This window comes from Protomyctophum parallelum, assembly GCF_964188405.1.
Source record: "Protomyctophum parallelum genome assembly, chromosome: 13".
NCBI lineage: Eukaryota > Metazoa > Chordata > Actinopteri > Myctophiformes > Myctophidae > Protomyctophum > Protomyctophum parallelum.
In genome coordinates, this window is record NC_139708.1 from 4,423,703 (window position 1) to 4,443,757 (window position 20,055).

The window sequence follows — 20,055 nt, forward strand, 5'->3', positions numbered from 1 at the left end:
TAGAGAGAGGGAAAATAACAAATGTCAAATATCAAAACAAATATCAAATATACATTAATGTGTGACAGAGTTCTGCATTGATATAGCGATTGCAATGTTATGTTAAATGTTTTTGTTTCTCTATCTCTGTGATGTTGCAAATGAAGATGCTGTGGTGCAACAGACATTTCAGACCTGATCTGACAATACAATTTCATCAACATCATCATCATCATAATCATCAAATTTCTGATGCTTCTTTAACTCATTGCCCACCACCAAAACCCCTGCCGCTGTCGGCTACCGCCACCATAGACCAGCACTCTATTTGCAATCTTTATGAGTGCAAAACACCGCGAGCCAAGAATTGCCTAGCGACCGGGAGCCCTGCTTCACGGTAAATAATGGTGAGACAATTATTAATACAAAGCTCAAAAACAAGACATTCCTGGTGCCATCGGATTTCATGAAAAATATGTTAATTAAGTCCTTCCGTCACCTAGAGGTGACAGAAGAGGACTTGAGAGGGAAAAAGACACCCACTCCACAGATCTTCTGTCACCTTAATTAGTATAGTCATTTCGTTCCAGATGGGATTTTCTAATGCAGTACAGGTCTGTGTCAGGCAGCTTCATCAGGCTTAAATATAGACCCAACTGCCTTTTTCTTGGCAATCTGTATTCTGTACTGTACATGCATATCTGTGAAGGTGCAAACATTTTAAAAAAAGCATTGATTCCACAGGAGGTGAACTGTGCTTCACCTCTGTCCTCAGGAGGGCATGTCCCCTCTGTCCTCAGGTAGGAGGGCATGTCCCCTCTGTCCTCAGGAGGGCATGTCCCCTCTGTCCTCAGGTAGGAGGGCATGTCCCCTCTGTCCTCAGGTAGGAGGGCATGTCCCCTCTGTCCTCAGGTAGGAGGGCATGTCCCCCCCTCTGTCCTCAGGTAGGAGGGCATGTCCCCTCTGTCCTCAGGTAGGAGGGCATGTCCCCCCCTCTGTCCTCAGGTAGGAGGGCATGTCCCCCCCTCTGTCCTCAGGTAGGAGGGCATGTCCCCTCTGTCCTCAGGTAGGAGGGCATGTCCCCTCTGTCCTCAGGTAGGAGGGCATGTCCCCTCTGTCCTCAGGTAGGACAGCATGTCCCCTCTGTCCTCAGGTAGGACGGCATGTCCCCTCTGTCCTCAGGTAGGAGGGCATGTCCCCTCCTCTGTCCTCAGGTAGGAGAGCATGTCCCCTCTGTCCTCAGGTAGGAGGGCATGTCCCCTCTGTCCTCAGGTAGGAGGGCATGTCCCCTCTGTCCTCAGGTAGGAGGGCATGTCCCCCCCTCTGTCCTCAGGTAGGAGGGCATGTCCCCCCCTCTGTCCTCAGGTAGGAGGGCATGTCCCCTCTGTCCTCAGGTAGGAGGGCATGTCCCCTCTGTCCTCAGGTAGGAGGGCATGTCCCCTCTGTCCTCAGGTAGGAGGGCATGTCCCCTCCTCTGTCCTCAGGTAGGACGGCATGTCCCCTCTGTCCTCAGGTAGGAGGGCATGTCCCCCCCTCTGTCCTCAGGTAGGAGGGCATGTCCCCTCTGTCCTCAGGTAGGAGGGCATGTCCCCTCTGTCCTCAGGTAGGAGGGCATGTCCCCTCCTCTGTCCTCAGGTAGGAGGGCATGTCCCCTCTGTCCTCAGGTAGGAGGGCATGTCCCCTCTGTCCTCAGGTAGGAGGGCATGTCCCCTCCTCTGTCCTCAGGTAGGAGGGCATGTCCCCTCTGTCCTCAGGTAGGAGGGCATGTCCCCTCTGTCCTCAGGTAGGAGGGCATGTCCCCTCTGTCCTCAGGTAGGAGGGCATGTCCCCTCTGTCCTCAGGTAGGAGGGCATGTCCCCTCTGTCCTCAGGTAGGAGGGCATGTCCCCTCTGTCCTCAGGTAGGAGGGCATGTCCCCTCTGTCCTCAGGTAGGAGGGCATGTCCCCTCTGTCCTCAGGTAGGAGGGCATGTCCCCTCCTCTGTCCTCAGGTAGGAGGGCATGTCCCCTCTGTCCTCAGGTAGGAGGGCATGTCCCCTCTGTCCTCAGGTAGGAGGGCATGTCCCCTCTGTCCTCAGGTAGGAGGGCATGTCCCCTCTGTCCTCAGGTAGGAGGGCATGTCCCCTCCTCTGTCCTCAGGTAGGAGGGCATGTCCCCTCCTCTGTCCTCAGGTAGGAGGGCATGTCCCCTCTGTCCTCAGGTAGGAGGGCATGTCCCCTCTGTCCTCAGGTAGGAGGGCATGTCCCCTCTGTCCTCAGGTAGGAGGGCATGTCCCCTCTGTCCTCAGGTAGGAGGGCATGTCCCCTCTGTCCTCAGGTAGGAGGGCATGTCCCCTCTGTCCTCAGGTAGGAGGGCATGTCCCCTCTGTCCTCAGGTAGGAGGGCATGTCCCCTCCTCTGTCCTCAGGTAGGAGGGCATGTCCCCTCTGTCCTCAGGTAGGAGGGCATGTCCCCTCCTCTGTCCTCAGGTAGGAGGGCATGTCCCCTCTGTCCTCAGGTAGGAGGGCATGTCCCCCCCTCTGTCCTCAGGTAGGAGGGCATGTCCTCCCCTCTGTCCTCAGGTAGGAGGGCATGTCCCCCCCCTCTGTCCTCAGGTAGGAGGGCATGTCCCCTCTGTCCTCAGGTAGGAGGGCATGTCCCCCCTCTGTCCTCAGGTAGGAGGGCATGTCCCCTCCTCTGTCCTCAGGTAGGAGGGCATGTCCCCTCTGTCCTCAGGTAGGAGGGCATGTCCCCCCTCTGTCCTCAGGTAGGAGGGCATGTCCCCTCTGTCCTCAGGTAGGAGGGCATGTCCCCCCCTCTGTCCTCAGGAGGGCATGTCCCCTCTGTCCTCAGGTAGGAGGGCATGTCCCCTCTGTCCTCAGGTAGGAGGGCATGTCCCCTCTGTCCTCAGGTAGGAGGGCATGTCCCCTCCTCTGTCCTCAGGTAGGAGGGCATGTCCCCTCTGTCCTCAGGTAGGAGGGCATGTCCCCTCTGTCCTCAGGTAGGAGGGCATGTCCCCTCTGTCCTCAGGTAGGAGGGCATGTCCCCTCTGTCCTCAGGTAGGAGGGCATGTCCCCTCTGACCTCAGGTAGGAGGGCATGTCCCCTCCTCTGTCCTCAGGTAGGAGGGCATGTCCCCTCCTCTGTCCTCAGGTAGGAGGGCATGTCCCCTCTGTCCTCAGGTAGGAGGGCATGTCCCCTCCTCTGTCCTCAGGTAGGAGGGCATGTCCCCCCCTCTGTCCTCAGGTAGGAGGGCATGTCCCCTCTGTCCTCAGGTAGGAGGGCATGTCCCCTCTGTCCTCAGGTAGGAGGGCATGTCCCCTCTGTCCTCAGGTAGGAGGGCATGTCCCCTCTGTCCTCAGGTAGGAGGATATGTCCCCTCTGTCCTCAGGTAGGAGGGCATGTCCCCTCCTCTGTCCTCAGGTAGGAGGGCATGTCCCCTCTGTCCTCAGGTAGGAGGGCATGTCCCCTCCTCTGTCCTCAGGTAGGAGGGCATGTCCCCTCTGTCCTCAGGTAGGAGGGCATGTCCCCTCTGTCCTCAGGTAGGAGGGCATGTCCCCTCCTCTGTCCTCAGGTAGGAGGGCATGTCCCCTCTGTCCTCAGGTAGGAGGGCATGTCCCCTCTGTCCTCAGGTAGGAGGGCATGTCCCCCCCCTCTGTCCTCAGGTAGGAGGGCATGTCCCCTCTGTCCTCAGGTAGGAGGGCATGTCCCCTCTGTCCTCAGGTAGGAGGGCATGTCCCCTCTGTCCTCAGGTGGGAGGGCATGTCCCCTTTGTCCTCAGGTAGGAGGGCATGTCCCCTCCTCTGTCCTCAGGTAGGAGGGCATGTCCCCTCTGTCCTCAGGTAGGAGGGCATGTCCCCTCTGTCCTCAGGTAGGAGGGCATGTCCCCTCCTCTGTCCTCAGGTAGGAGGGCATGTCCCCTCCTCTGTCCTCAGGTAGGAGGGCATGTCCCCTCTGTCCTCAGGTAGGAGGGCATGTCCCCTCTGTCCTCAGGTAGGAGGGCATGTCCCCTCTGTCCTCAGGTAGGAGGGCATGTCCCCTCTGTCCTCAGGTAGGAGGGCATGTCCCCTCCTCTGTCCTCAGGTAGGAGGGCATGTCCCCTCCTCTGTCCTCAGGTAGGAGGGCATGTCCCCTCTGTCCTCAGGTAGGAGGGCATGTCCCCTCCTCTGTCCTCAGGTAGGAGGGCATGTCCCCTCTGTCCTCAGGTAGGAGGGCATGTCCCCTCTGTCCTCAGGTAGGAGGGCATGTCCCCTCTGTCCTCAGGTAGGAGGGCATGTCCCCTCTGTCCTCAGGTAGGAGGGCATGTCCCCTCTGTCCTCAGGTAGGAGGGCATGTCCCCCCCTCTGTCCTCAGGTAGGAGGGCATGTCCCCTCTGTCCTCAGGTAGGAGGGCATGTCCCCTCTGTCCTCAGGTAGGAGGGCATGTCCCCTCTGTCCTCAGGTAGGAGGGCATGTCCCCTCTGTCCTCAGGTAGGAGGGCATGTCCCCCCCTCTGTCCTCAGGTAGGAGGGCATGTCCCCTCTGTCCTCAGGTAGGAGGGCATGTCCCCTCCTCTGTCCTCAGGTAGGAGGGCATGTCCCCCCCTCTGTCCTCAGGTAGGAGGGCATGTCCCCTCTGTCCTCAGGTAGGAGGGCATGTCCCCTCCTCTGTCCTCAGGTAGGAGGGCATGTCCCCTCCTCTGTCCTCAGGTAGGAGGGCATGTCCCCTCCTCTGTCCTCAGGTAGGAGGGCATGTCCCCTCTGTCCTCAGGTAGGAGGGCATGTCCCCTCTGTCCTCAGGTAGGAGGGCATGTCCCCTCTGTCCTCAGGTAGGAGGGCATGTCCCCTCTGTCCTCAGGTAGGAGGGCATGTCCCCTCTGTCCTCAGGTAGGACGGCATGTCCCCTCTGTCCTCAGGTAGGAGGGCATGTCCCCTCTGTCCTCAGGTAGGAGGGCATGTCCCCTCTGTCCTCAGGTAGGAGGGCATGTCCCCTCTGTCCTCAGGTAGGAGGGCATGTCCCCTCTGTCCTCAGGTAGGAGGGCATGTCCCCTCCTCTGTCCTCAGGTAGGATGGCATGTCCCCTCCTCTGTCCTCAGGTAGGAGGGCATGTCCCCCCCTCTGTCCTCAGGTAGGAGGGCATGTCCCTTCTGTCCTCAGGTAGGAGGGCATGTCCCCTCCTCTGTCCTCAGGTAGGAGGGCATATCCCCTCTGTCCTCAGGTAGGACGGCATGTCCCCTCTGTCCTCAGGTAGGAGGGCATGTCCCCTCTGTCCTCAGGTAGGACGGCATGTCCCCTCTGTCCTCAGGTAGGAGGGCATGTCCCCTCTGTCCTCAGGTAGGAGGGCATGTCCCCTCTGTCCTCAGGTAGGAGGGCATGTCCCCTCTGTCCTCAGGTAGGAGGGCATGTCCCCTCTGTCCTCAGGTAGGAGGGCATGTCCCCTCCTCTGTCCTCAGGTAGGAGGGCATGTCCCCTCTGTCCTCAGGTAGGAGGGCATGTCCCCTCTGTCCTCAGGTAGGAGGGCATGTCCCCTCCTCTGTCCTCAGGTAGGAGGGCATGTCCCCCCCTCTGTCCTCAGGTAGGAGGGCATGTCCCCTCCTCTGTCCTCAGGTAGGAGGGCATGTCCCCTCTGTCCTCAGGTAGGAGGGCATGTCCCCCCCTCTGTCCTCAGGTAGGAGGGCATGTCCCCTCTGTCCTCAGGTAGGAGGGCATGTCCCCTCTGTCCTCAGGTAGGAGGGCATGTCCCCTCCTCTGTCCTCAGGTAGGAGGGCATGTCCCCTCCTCTGTCCTCAGGTAGGAGGGCATGTCCCCTCTGTCCTCAGGTAGGAGGGCATGTCCCCTCTGTCCTCAGGTAGGAGGGCATGTCCCCTCTGTCCTCAGGTAGGAGGGCATGTCCCCTCTGTCCTCAGGTAGGAGGGCATGTCCCCTCCTCTGTCCTCAGGTAGGAGGGCATGTCCCCTCTGTCCTCAGGTAGGAGGGCATGTCCCCTCTGTCCTCAGGTAGGAGGGCATGTCCCCTCTGTCCTCAGGTAGGAGGGCATGTCCCCTCTGTCCTCAGGTAGGAGGGCATGTCCCCTCTGTCCTCAGGTAGGAGGGCATGTCCCCTCTGTCCTCAGGTAGGAGGGCATGTCCCCTCTGTCCTCAGGTAGGAGGGCATGTCCCCTCCTCTGTCCTCAGGTAGGAGGGCATGTCCCCTCTGTCCTCAGGTAGGAGGGCATGTCCCCTCCTCTGTCCTCAGGTAGGAGGGCATGTCCCCTCTGTCCTCAGGTAGGAGGGCATGTCCCCTCTCTGTCCTCAGGTAGGAGGGCATGTCCCCTCTGTCCTCAGGTAGGAGGGCATGTCCCCTCTGTCCTCAGGTAGGAGGGCATGTCCCCTCTGTCCTCAGGTAGGAGGGCATGTCCCCCCCTCTGTCCTCAGGTAGGAGGGCATGTCCCCTCTGTCCTCAGGTAGGAGGGCATGTCCCCTCTGTCCTCAGGTAGGAGGGCATGTCCCCTCTGTCCTCAGGTAGGAGGGCATGTCCCCTCTGTCCTCAGGTAGGAGGGCATGTCCCCTCTGTCCTCAGGTAGGAGGGCATGTCCCCTCTGTCCTCAGGTAGGAGGGCATGTCCCCTCCTCTGTCCTCAGGTAGGAGGGCATGTCCCCTCTGTCCTCAGGTAGGAGGGCATGTCCCCTCCTCTGTCCTCAGGTAGGAGGGCATGTCCCCCCCTCTGTCCTCAGGTAGGAGGGCATGTCCCCTCTGTCCTCAGGTATGAGGGCATGTCCCCTCTGTCCTCAGGTAGGAGGGCATGTCCCCTCTGTCCTCAGGTAGGAGGGCATGTCCCCTCTGTCCTCAGGTAGGAGGGCATGTCCCCTCTGTCCTCAGGTAGGAGGGCATGTCCCCTCTGTCCTCAGGTAGGACGGCATGTCCCCTCTGTCCTCAGGTAGGAGGGCATGTCCCCTCCTCTGTCCTCAGGTAGGAGGGCATGTCCCCTCCTCTGTCCTCAGGTAGGAGGGCATGTCCCCTCTGTCCTCAGGTAGGAGGGCATGTCCCCTCCTCTGTCCTCAGGTAGGAGGGCATGTCCCCTCTGTCCTCAGGTAGGAGGGCATGTCCCCTCCTCTGTCCTCAGGTAGGAGGGCATGTCCCCTCTGTCCTCAGGTAGGAGGGCATGTCCCCTCCTCTGTCCTCAGGTAGGACGGCATGTCCCCTCTGTCCTCAGGTAGGAGGGCATGTCCCCTCTGTCCTCAGGTAGGAGGGCATGTCCCCTCTGTCCTCAGGTAGGAGGGCATGTCCCCTCTGTCCTCAGGTAGGAGGGCATGTCCCCTCTGTCCTCAGGTAGGAGGGCATGTCCCCTCCTCTGTCCTCAGGTAGGAGGGCATGTCCCCTCTGTCCTCAGGTAGGAGGGCATGTCCCCTCTGTCCTCAGGTAGGAGGGCATGTCCCCTCCTCTGTCCTCAGGTAGGAGGGCATGTCCCCTCCAGTAAAAGAATCAACCCCTCACACTCATCTGCTCCAATGTAATCTATTGACGACGCCTCGAGCCAATTGAAACTTTGTCAATAAATTACATAAATAGCAGTAGTTTAAAAGCACCCGTAAAGCCGTAATGCCAAATTAGTTTGTTATAGTGGCGCGCAGCGCCGCGCACTGCTCGCCTGCAATGGAGATGTCTGTGGAGTCAGGCTGGTGGGCTTTTCTTCAGCCCGCACTGCTCATCCCCAGCCAGGCTTATAAAATATTGTATCTAGTACAGTATGGTCATAGATTACAGTGACACTGACAATGTCCTGTCACGACTCACGTTCACGACTATACTTGCCAACATAACGCCGATTCACCCGTTAACCCATTCTGACCGGGCACCCATTTTGGTATTAGCATCATGTTATACTTTAGCTATTTAAAAATAGCAGATCTACAAGCTCATATCGCGCCACCGAGTGGCACGATACGAGCTTGTAGGTCTGCTATTTTTGAAAAATCGAAGAGCGACTGACATTTTCAGAATCTGATCTCAGGTCAGAATGGGTTAATCAGACCAGTGTGTGTCCAGTGGAAACCTCGTGTGAATCTGATCTCAGGTCAGAATGGGTTAATCATTAAATGCATAACCTCTCAAGCCCTGTGACGTGTTATGAGCTTGTGGATATATGCCATGTTTGCCATTTCTGTAAATTATTTGACGACTGTCACTGATAACGACATAATGACATGGACAAAATAGGGACGTCACGCCAGGCTGAAAGTTGTTAACCCATTCTGACCTGAGATCAGATTCATACGAGGTTTCCGCCGGACACACACTGGTCTGATGAACCCATTCTGACCTGAGATCAGATTCTAAAAAATGTCAGTCGTTATTCGATTTTTCAAAAATAGCAGACCTACAAGCTTGTATCGCGCCACTCGGTGGCGCGATATGAGCTTGTAGATCTGCTATTTTTAAATAGCTAAAGCATAACATGATGCTGACACCAAAATGGGTGCCCGGTCAGAATGGGTTAAAGCTCTTAAAATTTAACTATAAAGCGTTTGTATTGCATGATGCATGAGTCATTGGACACATCATTTTGTTTTTAAATAAACCCACATTTTTATTTGAAAACAACATATTAAGTCTGTTGCCAGCACCCAGCAGGTAATCACAATGAGATAATTAAATCCATTAATAACAAATAATCTACCCATCAACCTGACACAGTTCAATTAGTTGACAGCAACAACACATTTAAATAAGGTAGTCATACATTATAAAGCCCCCTTGCGCATAATTTAAGGAGAAATTAAAATGATTGTGACAAATGCCAATTAAATAAATAAACCGGGAAATCAATGGGACTGTACAGTATGTTAATGAGCTAGACAGACGGCTTCTTCAAGGTTACAAAATGAGATGCTGCGTCTCAATTGAGGGGCTATCCCATAATACAAATCTGAAGCATCGTTCATGTCACTCGTTAGGATATTCATGCTCGTGTGAGGATATTCACGATTATCCAGGTAATGGAAATGATTGTATTTTATTGTGCTGGATTGTGAAGGAAAATTATATCCTCCCATCCATAGTGGCAATGATTATAATGACACTCATGAGCTGCAGTAAACAACCGTGAGCCTGTATGTTGTTGGGACCAATTATGGGACACAGACTCAGTGTTCTGGGTGCACGAGTAAATAGCTATGTTGTGTTTCCTACAAAGACAATTTGTATTATTTCAAAAGAAATGTTCAAAATGAATAATGACATAAATAATTCTATACACAAACTTTTAAGAAATAGTGAAAATAGCACATCTACAAACTCACAACACATTGCTTCGCAAATAGATTGGCTGTTTTCACTCTTTTTGAAATGGAGCTTTATAAGGACGACTTCAGCTATTCAACCCGTGCACCTTCATATAATCGGTCCTCACTGATGCATATATAGCAATAGCAAAACATTAAATCAACTCGGTCTGTGTCTCATAGGATGGCTGTGGACACTTCAGAAACCCGCCTCCCAGTAACATCATAGGGTGTTTTTAACAAGATTTCAATTGGATTTGATTAACGCGAGAACAATGGTCTCCACTATAGCATGCTAAATTTCCAAAAATACAAAGCCTGCAGTTTATATCTTCTTGGACTCCCCATTGATGATGCGAGCTGGGTGGTGCAGCCATCCATGCATGCACGCTTTTTTCTGGACCAGCACTACAGTTGAATTGTATTCCCCAAGAGGTTTTTGAGTGTTGTTCCTACCTATACTGTATTCATGCACGCCTAATCCCTTTTGTGGAGGTATACGCTTTACTGTAGATGGTGTAATCGAATGGGAAGTATAAGAGCCCTCCAACAAACACTGTAATTGTCAGTGGCCATTGTGTCGTGTGAGGCCAAAGCTACTTGAACGCAGAGTGATTTTGTTTGTTTGTTATTGTGTACGACAAAAACGCAAAAATAGATATACTGTATGGAGGAAAAAAAGCTTCACTATTATAAAGAGGAACTGTAGAGTTATTGGTCAAATGTTAAATTATTAAAAGTACTGTATCTTTTTTTCTGCCTTTCTTTCCCTTTCTATGTCAGCATTGTCTCTTTTTCTCTCTTTATAACTGACATTAAAGGGACACTTCACCCTTTTTTCAAAATAATGTATGTTAATGAAGCTTTAGAACACTTTCCTGGAGATCTTTATGTGTGTAATATGTGGTTTTAGATATTTTAGATTGTAGCAGTGAGCCTGTTGTCTCTGATGTCATGGACACTGGGCTCACTTCCTTCCTGGACTACATGTTGTCTCAGTAAGACAGCTCTCCCCCTATCCACAAGGAGGAGCAGTGCACCAAAGAATTATGGGAATTGTAGTCCAGGAAGGTAGTGAGACGGTGTCCATGACATCAGAGACAACAGGCTCACTGCTACAATCTAAAATAACTAAAACCACATATTACACACATAAATACCCCCAGGAAAGTGATCTAAAGCTTCTAAACGTCATTAACATATATTGTTTTGCAAAAAGGGTGAAGTGTCCCTTTAACTGCATTTGATCAGATTGCAAAATGATACTAGCACTGTCTCAGTTCTGTTCTGGTGTACAGATTACAGAACTACAGATATACTCAGATACATTGCACACAAGCTGTGCTACAATATTATATATTTCACCGTTGTATTAAATTCTTGTCAATTGTGTTATGATTTGTATTCAAATTATTTATCATAATTTAACCCATTCTGACCGGGCACCCATTTTGGTGTCAGCATCATGTTATGCTTTAGCTATTTAAAAATAGCAGATCTACAAGCTCATATCGCGCCACCGAGTGGCGCGATACGAGCTTGTAGGTCTGCTATTTTTGAAAAATCGAAGAGCGACTGACATTTTTAGAATCTGATCTCAGGTCAGAATGGGTTCATCAGACCAGTGTGTGTCCGGCGGAAACCTCGTATGAATCTGATCTCAGGTCAGAATGGGTTAAAACAACAGAAAGTTCTTGGGGTTCCCGGTTTGATCCAGGGCTCCCCCCATAGTTTGTGTCAAAGTGTCCTTGAGCAAGACTCTGAACCCCTCCTAAGGTGCAGGTTGGTGCCTTGCATGGTTTCCTCTGCCATCGGTGTTGGATAAAAGCTCTATGTATAAATGCACCATTGTCGACATGTGAGTACTTCTTCCATTCCATCACCGATACAAGTTTTCCACCCGACAGAGACGATACGGTGGCGTAGCCATGGGTGGGCCTGACAGAGACGATACAGTGGCAGAGCCATGGGTGGGCCCGACAGAGACGATACAGTGGCAGAGCCATGGGTGGGCCCGACAGAGACGATACGGTGGCGTAGCCATGGGTGGGCCTGACAGAGACGATACAGTGGCAGAGCCATGGGTGGGCCCGACAGAGACGATACAGTGGCAGAGCCATGGGTGGGCCCGACAGAGACGATACGGTGGCGTAGCCATGGGTGGGCCTGAAATAAAGAAAGCTGGCTCACCCAATTGATTTAGTTTTCTATTTAAAATAAAATAAAAACATGAATAATGTAAAAAAAAAAACAGAAAAAAGAAAAAAGCACGGTGCAGCGTCATGCGCCTGCATGCAGGCCCAGTGGCCCACCCAAAACTAGGGATGCACCGATCCGATACTCGTATCGGAGATCGGCGCCGATCCAGGCTAAAATTCTAGATCGGGTATCGGATCGGTGGCCGATCCATTATCCGATCCGATCCGATAATTATGTGTAATTACAGTATGAAAACAACTCTACCTCCTCTGTGACACAGCAGTGTAGTATTGACAGTATAACATGTGGAATGCAGCCAGGCTAGCCTGCACACACAATAACCTGGTCTAATTGTTGCACAGTTATTTAATAAATAATTCAGTGCATTTATATCTGTGTTTGTTACATTTTGTTTTACAAAGTTGGGAAAGTAATGTTTAAGTCAAGCCTTGATGTTGCCTTACACAAAATAATGATTCCAGACTCCACACAGTGAGGCATACAGCTTAATAGGTTATTACGTTTCTTTGTGGGGGGTATCGGATCGGTACTCTGTATCGGCAGATACTGGACCCCCATGTATCGAAATTGGTATCGAATGCCAAAAAGCCGGATCGGTGCATCCCTACCCAAAACTTCCGTTTTGGCTTCGCCACGGAGACAATATACTAGTGACGACTACAGTACCTTCCTGCCTGCCAGCCACTTAGCTGTGCCCTTCAATGCTCCATACCAATCAAGGTTCCTTGAAACAGGTGTTGTTTCATCTCCTGCTTTCGAAACGATAGCCTGGGGCATACAAGTAACATCACTGCCGAGAGTGGCTTAGTTTATGTCATTATCTAATTAGAGCCGTGTCAATGTGTTTGCTGTGGGGTCACACAAGGTGGAGAGCCTATTTGAATGTCTAGTGCGCTTTTCTTTGGTGTCATTTATCCTGAAACCAGAAACCCAAATGAATCGTTCCAGCACTGGCCTGAAGATGTCTTGTAACTGGGTTACGTAAAGCCCTGTTAATTGTTGGTTATTTGGTGGTTTACAAGCAACGTTCCTTTGATTAGAAATGGTTGACTCTGACGGAAATGCAATGCCCATTATTAACTATGTATTACTTCTAAACTGTTTATGACTGTGAAAGTCATCCGCCATTTGTGTAAAATATGCACTTTTTATGTACCGTACACATATGAAATGTTGCGTGCACGCACAGTTCAGAAGAGAGCATTTACCAGCGAATGTGTACTTTGAGATTGTACTGTATCTTTGGAGTTGTAGCAGTCAAAAGAACATTATTTGAAATGGAATTCTGGGATCTCACATGGTGTTGCTGCATCCACAACCAAAAACAGACAATCTTCAGGATTAACACTTTTACTCGTAAAGACCTGCATGCACCTTCAAACAATGGTTCCGTGGCCAAATACATATTGAAGTAGCACTGATATGGCAACACAGGTCTTTCAGAAATCAGTTAGGATTTAGAAGACATTGAGTAGAATCGGCCTAAGGTCTTAAAGGGGGAGAAGCAGGGACATTTCCCTTTAAAATATCTATCAAAGACCCCCTAAGGATGTCCAGTTAAAGATACGTTTTTTGGCACAGGCCGTAGCATAACGGTCTGGGCACCGGACTGGTGATCCAGTCGCGGTGTGCCGCGGGTTCGACTCCCGGACCCGACACGGCCTTTACCGCATGTCATCCCCCCATCTCTCTCCCGTTTCCTGTCAGCCTACTTTCTATCCCTTAAAAAATCAATAAAAGGCGTAAGCCGCAAAAAAATATCTTAAAAAAAAAAAAAAGATATGTTTTTGTTGGAAATAGTTGGAAATAATAAGGGCAAGGGGAGGATGAAGGAATGTTTTAACCCCCATTGGGGTGGCGCCTGTATCATGTACAGTTTTTGTATATAATATTAGCCGTTTGAACTTGTTAAGATGTGTGTCATTGATTGATTCCCTAAAATAAGGAATGTGTTCAGTTCAATACGGCATATTTTAACCCATTTTGGGCGGGAACCCCTATTGAAAAATAGCAGATCTACAAGCTCATAGCACGCCACCGAGTGGCATGACATTTCCTGCATGTCCGTTTCTAAACTTCCTCACTTTCATCCACTATCTCTGTTTGTTTAGGCAATATCAGTCCAACTGATACTGCTTTACCATCATCAGCAGATCAGGCAGTTTACCTGAAATTACCCCCTATAGCTGACACAACTGAAAATGAAAGTATGTTTGCCTTGTCAAAGTATACTCCTGGTCAAATTCTACCCCTCTACAAGTGGAAATTGTGTGTGTGTGTGTGTGTGTGTGTGTGTGTGTGTGTGTGTGTGTGTGTGTGTGTGTGTGTGTGTGTGTGTGTGTGTGTGTGTGTGCTTGTGTGCCCGTGGGTGTGAGCGGTATATTGAGCGGTCTATGCTTTTGTCAGATATTAGAAGAGGTCCTCCTCTTGGAATCTCTGCAATAGACTACACTGTAAAAACTTTTACCGTGACTCTCCTTGCATCTCCCTCTCTCTCCCTCTCTCTCAAACACTCCGGTTCCCTCTCACGGGGCTCTACAGCGCACACCGGCTTTGGTTAATCATTGTAGCTACTTGTTGTTCTGTGCTAGGTTGCAATAAGTAGGGTAGTGTGTTAGGAAACGTGTGTGTGTGTGTGTGTGTGTGTGTGTGTGTGTGTGTGTGTGTGTGTGTGTGTGTGCGAAGAGAAAGTGAGATGAAAGGAGAGGAAGCCCTTGTGAAAGTGTGACCTACTAGTGTATCGCTAATGCAGTGCTTGAAAGCATGACAGTATACTTGCCCACACGCGTGCAGCATGCCAGTGACTCTAGAGTACGTACTGTACGCCATAAGGCCCTCAGTGTACCTCCTATCATGCTAATGCGTTTACAGAAAGCTGATATTCTCTGAACACTTTTAGTGCATCAAAATAGGAGCTCTGGGGTGCCGGAGTTGTCTGATCGCTTTTTACTCTGAAAGCCATGAACCGGAAACACTTTCCTAAAAAAAGTTGACTTTACAGAGTTGACCTTAACATCCCGATCGTTTTAATTTATACGATATATGATCCAAAAAGCGTTCATATTTTGCGGGAGAGAGACGGATGAGGAGCAGAAATGAAGCGCCAGCATATCGATCCATTCATCACCATGACGGAGAGCGCCCTGGATTAGGAGATACGAGTCATTCTTTCCGCCGCGCTAACATGGGAGTCAATGACAGGCTAATAATTGCACAGAGCAAGCGAAATGCCAAAAAAAATAGGAAAAATTCGGAATATTCTTATCTCGCCCCGTATCTTTGAGGGTGCGCTAGGACGTCCTCAGACGTCCAAGGCACCTCTCGGTTCGAATCCTTATGACGTTTAGGGACGTTTTATGTAAAGATTGTGTTAAGAGCCGATGTAGCAAGCCTGAGTCTTAGTTCAGTGGTTCTCAACCTTTTTACAAAATATGTGGCTCTCCCAAGTGCCACCATTATGATTCATGTTAACCCATTCTGAACGGGCACCCATTTTGGTGTCAGCTTCATGTTATGCTTTAGCTATTGAAAAATAGCAGATCTACAAGCTCATATCGCGCCACCGAGTGGTCTGCTATTTTTGAAAAAAATCGAAGAACGACTGACATTTTTAGAATCTGATCTCAGGTCAGAATGGGTTCATCAGACCAGTGTGTGTCCGGCGGAAACCTCGTATGAATCTGATCTCAGGTCAGAATGGGTTAAAATAGCGTACACCTAACCGTATCCATTCAGCTATAGGTACCCCCCCCCCCTGGGGGGTCCCGACCCACAGGTTGAGAACCACTGGTGTAGAAGACTAGAGTCTGTCAGGATGGCAGTGCCAGCCAGGCTCTGTGTTCTGCCAGGCCGTGCCCTAGAAGACAAGAGTCTGTCAGGATGGCAGTGCCAGCCCAGGCTCTGTGTTCTGCCAGGCCGTGCCCTAGAAGACAAGAGTCTGTCAGGATGGCAGTGCCAGCCCAGGCTCTGTGTTCTGCCAGGCCGTGCCCTAGAAGACAAGAGTCTGTCAGGATGGCAGTGCCAGCCCAGGCTCTGTGTTCTGCCAGGCCGTGTCCTGCTGTCAGGCCAGGCGTAGCCTCGGTACCAGGCTTTCATTTTTGTTGGTGCAAAAATGTAAAGCCTGGAGGAACGCATTGGCCGCTCTGGTCTAAAAGTGGGAGTCAACCCTTCCGGGTGGGCGTCGCTCCAAATGATGTGACGTAGCGCTGCACTAGGGGGGAGAGGAGGGGCCGGGGGTGACGGACAGATCGATGAGATCCAATCAGGGCGTGCACAAATCTGAGCCGCGACCCGCCCCTCTAGACCAGAAACCTAACACGTTAGCTCAGGCTAGGCCAGGCGAGACAACACACTGGCCTCCTTCTGATTGGTCGGCGGCGCCTGCAGGGCAATCGGTCAATCTGTAGTAGAGCTAAACGGCATCCTGAGGTCATTACAGTAAGCAGAGCTAAACGGCATCCTGAGGTCATTACAGTGAGCAGACCGTTTACAGAATGTGCCTCTCTGTTAGCTCTGTGGCTCAGAGATACCATCTGAAGTCTGACTTCCAGGAGAGCAGGCCAGGGTAATGTGCATTCAGAGTGTAACTGGGCCCGTGTGGTGGCTTCTACACTACAGTACATGTTAAAGGTTTTATGACATTCATTTTCATTTATTTTTCTTTTTCTTTTTTCTTTTAGGTTTTATGACCTCAATTACACCCAAAAAACCTGAACTTTGAACATTCAGTGGATTTTCTGTGGTCTGAAGTTTTCTTTGGGGTTTTTTTGGGCCTTTTGAGCTACAATGAAAACAGGCAACACAGTGAAAACAGTGACATCTGCTGGCAAATCCCATTGACATATATGGGATTTGCAGTAAGTGATGTCACTTACTGCCGGCAAATCAGAGCACCTGTTTGAGCCAGAAAACCCCAGATCACAGAAAATCTACTGAATGTTAAAAGTTCATGTTTTTTGGGTGCAATTGAGATTAGAAAACCTAAAAAAAAACAAGAACAATTCCAAAACCTTTTTTTTAATGTCACAATCCCTTTAAACTGTGACTGGACCCCTTGTGGTGGCTCTTACACTACAGTGTAAATGGCCACTGCAGCCTCCAGAATAACTTGTATTGATGCTGTAATAACTACTTCAGCTGAGACCCCACTTTAACCCATTCTGACCGGGAACCCATTTTGGTGTCAGCATCATGTTATGCTTTATCTATTGAAAAATAGCAGATCTACAAGCTCATATCGCGCCACCGAGTGGCGCGATACGAGCTTGTAGGTCTGCCATTTTTGAAAAATCGAAGAACGACTGACATTTTTTTAATCTGATCTCGGGTCAGAATGGGTTCATCAGACCAGTGTGTGTCCAGTGGAAAACCTCGGAATTCCATCAGAATGGGTTAAGAACCACTCTGGCTATACCTGTAAATTATATATATATATATATATATATATATATATATTTATAAGCTAAAATATTAAATAACACGTTTTCCCCGTTTCAACGGGTTAAGCAAATTAAAACACATGCTTATTAAGTCTATACAGTGACCCTGTGTCTATAATATATTTTTTAACTATAACTTATCTTTTTATCTTTTTAACCACACATTATTTTATACTATATGAATAATAAAGGGGACATTGTTAACTCTTTCTAACTTTGCTTCTGGGTGTCCCTGGAACAAAATATTTTGAGATGGGGTTCCTTGGCCAAATATATTTGGGTCCTTGACATGAACACGTTTCAGAACCACTGAGAAACAACATCCGTTTCTCATGTCTTCTAAATGTTAGGATTTAGAAGACATTTGTAGAACCAGCCTCAGGTCTTAACCCATTCTGAACGGGCACCCATTTTGGTGTCAGCATCATGTCGTGCTTTAGCTATTGAAAAATAGCAGATCTACAAGCTCGTATCGCGCCACCGAGTGGCGCGATACGAGCTTGTAGGTCTGCCATTTTTGAAAAATCGAAGAACGACTGACATTTTTAGAATCCGATCTCAGGTCAGAATGGGTTAATCAGACCAGTGTGTGTCCCAGTGGAAACCTCGTATGAATCTGATCTCAGGTCAGAATGGGTCAATGGGTTAGTAGTACACAATACAATACAGTATATATCTGTCATGAAGCTTTGTGCTCTAATCTCTTGGACAAACACCACCGGATAAACAAAGCCCTTTCCAAAACACGTCAACACACCACCGTGTTCTCCTCCTATGCCAAGAGAGACTGGAACAGAATGGAATTTAGAGACTGGAACATGGATAGAGACTGCAACAGAATGGAATTTAGAGACTGGAACATGGATAGAGACTGGAACAGAATGGAATTTGAAACGTTTTAGCCAAAAATGTTTCCATGGTCAAGGTGTTTTTTGCAGAAACGTTTCAGATTTCGTCCCGTTCTCCGGCTTCAACCAAAAGCCCTCGGGTGGAGTTTGCTTTGTTTTCTTTGCCACGGATCGATGCGCAGGTGAGTGACTTCTGGGTTATTCCAGAGACCAAAGGCATAACAAACACACAACGCACTCCAAACAAACAAGTACAAGTACAGCCCTCCTCCAGATGGAGTTGGACGGTGGCCAACTGGGAAGTAATGTAGGGCCATTGACCCGCTGATCCACAGCCGTCTGTCTCACTGATGGGACATGGCTGGGTGTTTTGGTTTTGTCCCCAGGTCTTCACACTCATCCGCTCCCAGGAGTTCATACATACATAGTGTTCTGGGCTGAGTGTAGATCGGTGGTCCAGAACTCTATGGGATTCAGTCATGCTCCACATACTGTACAAATGAAGTCTGGGTGCAAACAAAGGTTGCATACAATGATGCTTTGCGGTTGCTATAACCACGATGGCACAGCACCTGCCAGCTGTTTGTTAACTTGTGGGTGCCTACCCGTCAAGCCCTTTTAAGAAACATGTGCAAATTCATGTGTTGTTTAGAAGAATCTGACAAATGTGTTATTGTGATTTTAATCAACCCTCTGAAGAGTTCTAATTGGTTCTGTTCCATGATTTGAAGACATTCTACAGACTGAGCATAATGTATGTGGGCAGGCCGTTACGTAAGTTGGACTGATTTTATGTTTTCCCCAATTATCACAAATGTCATTCCGGCTTATCACTCTTGGCGTCTCACAAGTGGACTGCATTTATATAACACCTTTCTCCAAAGTGCTTTACAATGTATTTCACATTCACACCCAAATTCACAAACCAGTGGAGGAGGAAACCATGCAACCATCAGTGTCTTGCTCTTCAAAACATTGTGGGGACACCCCTCGGGGGTCCTGACCCACAGGTTGAGAACCACTGATCTACAGCAGCATTAATACTGGATGAAGGTTTTAACGATACCTCCACAGAGTCCTCCTCACAGCCCAGATGGATTGGAAGGGAACAGATCGGACGGCGCGTCCCCAAGGCCTCACACAGGATATCCTTTCCACTTCACTGGTTATTAATGGAGCCTGTAGGGGAAGGTGACAGGAGGACAGCTCACTCTCGAGGGCTATTCTCTGAACTGGACTGGGTTCCATTCCATGGAACTAGAGTCTCCAGCAGGGGAAACAAAACGTACATGCTTTTAACCCGTTCTGACCGGGCACCCATTTTGGTGTCAGCATCATGTTATGCTTTAGCTATTGAAAAATAGCAGATCTACAAGCTCATATCGCGCCACCGAGTGGCGCGATACGAGCTTGTAGGTCTGCTATTTTTGAAAAATCGAAGAGCGACTGACATTTTTAGAATCTGATCTCGGGTCAGAATGGGTTCGTCAGACCAGTGTGTGTCCGGCGGAAACCTCGTATGAATCTGATCTCAGGTCAGAATGGGTTCGTCAGACCAGTGTGTGTCCGGCGGAAACCTCGTATGAATCTGGATCTCAGGTCAGAACGGGTTAAACATTGGTCCCAGGCCAAACGCGGAACACCTGCCCTGTGTTGTGACAGATCTGACTGCCTTTTTTTCCTGTTGTGATCCTTTGTTATATATACCAACGACATGATTGATGAGGGGTTGTGTGTGTCTGTGTGTGTGTGTGTGTGTGTGTGTCTGTGTGTGTGTCTGTGTGTTGTCCAGGCAGTGTGCTGAGCCTAGATAAGCCCCCCCTATGAGGTGAAGCCCCGCGCCTCATCCCTCACTTCCCCTCCCAGCATCAACAGCAGGACTGAGGGATGTCACAGGGCTTCTTCCTTTTGGCAATACTCACCGTCTCCCCCAGCATCCAGGTGAGCACACACACACACACACACACACACACACACACACACACGTTTCTAAATTGCACATAATGCAGCGGGACATTGCGTTATTGAAAACGAGCACTTCCAAACTATGACACTTATCACCTGCACAGAATTTCTTGATAGAAAGTAGCTAATAACGGTCTATGGCAGATTTTTATGAAAACAAAAACTGGGCAGATGGAACGTGGATAAGTCAAGCTTTCCGTACAGTTGGTTCTCTATAGTCAAATTAGTCATATTGGGAAGAAGGTGGTATACTCTACGTGCACCCCAGGTATTTCTAATCAGCGTTTCTAGATTGGAAAAAATGTGTACAAAACCAGGAGCTATGTTAACCCATTCTGACCTGAGATCAGATTCATACAAGGTTTTCCACTGGACACACACTGGTCTGATGAAC

At 49.8% G+C, this 20,055-nt stretch overlaps 1 protein-coding gene across 1 annotated transcript in view; it reads left to right on the plus strand.

Moving 5' to 3' along the window:
* The window catches only part of gcgra (glucagon receptor a), a 95,927-nt gene that overhangs the window by 56,297 nt on the left and 19,575 nt on the right, over nt 1-20,055 (plus strand). The window contains 1 exon segment of the mRNA XM_083780920.1: nt 19,489-19,637. Coding sequence (XP_083637046.1) covers nt 19,584-19,637 — 54 coding nt within the window. The 5' untranslated portion in view covers nt 19,489-19,583.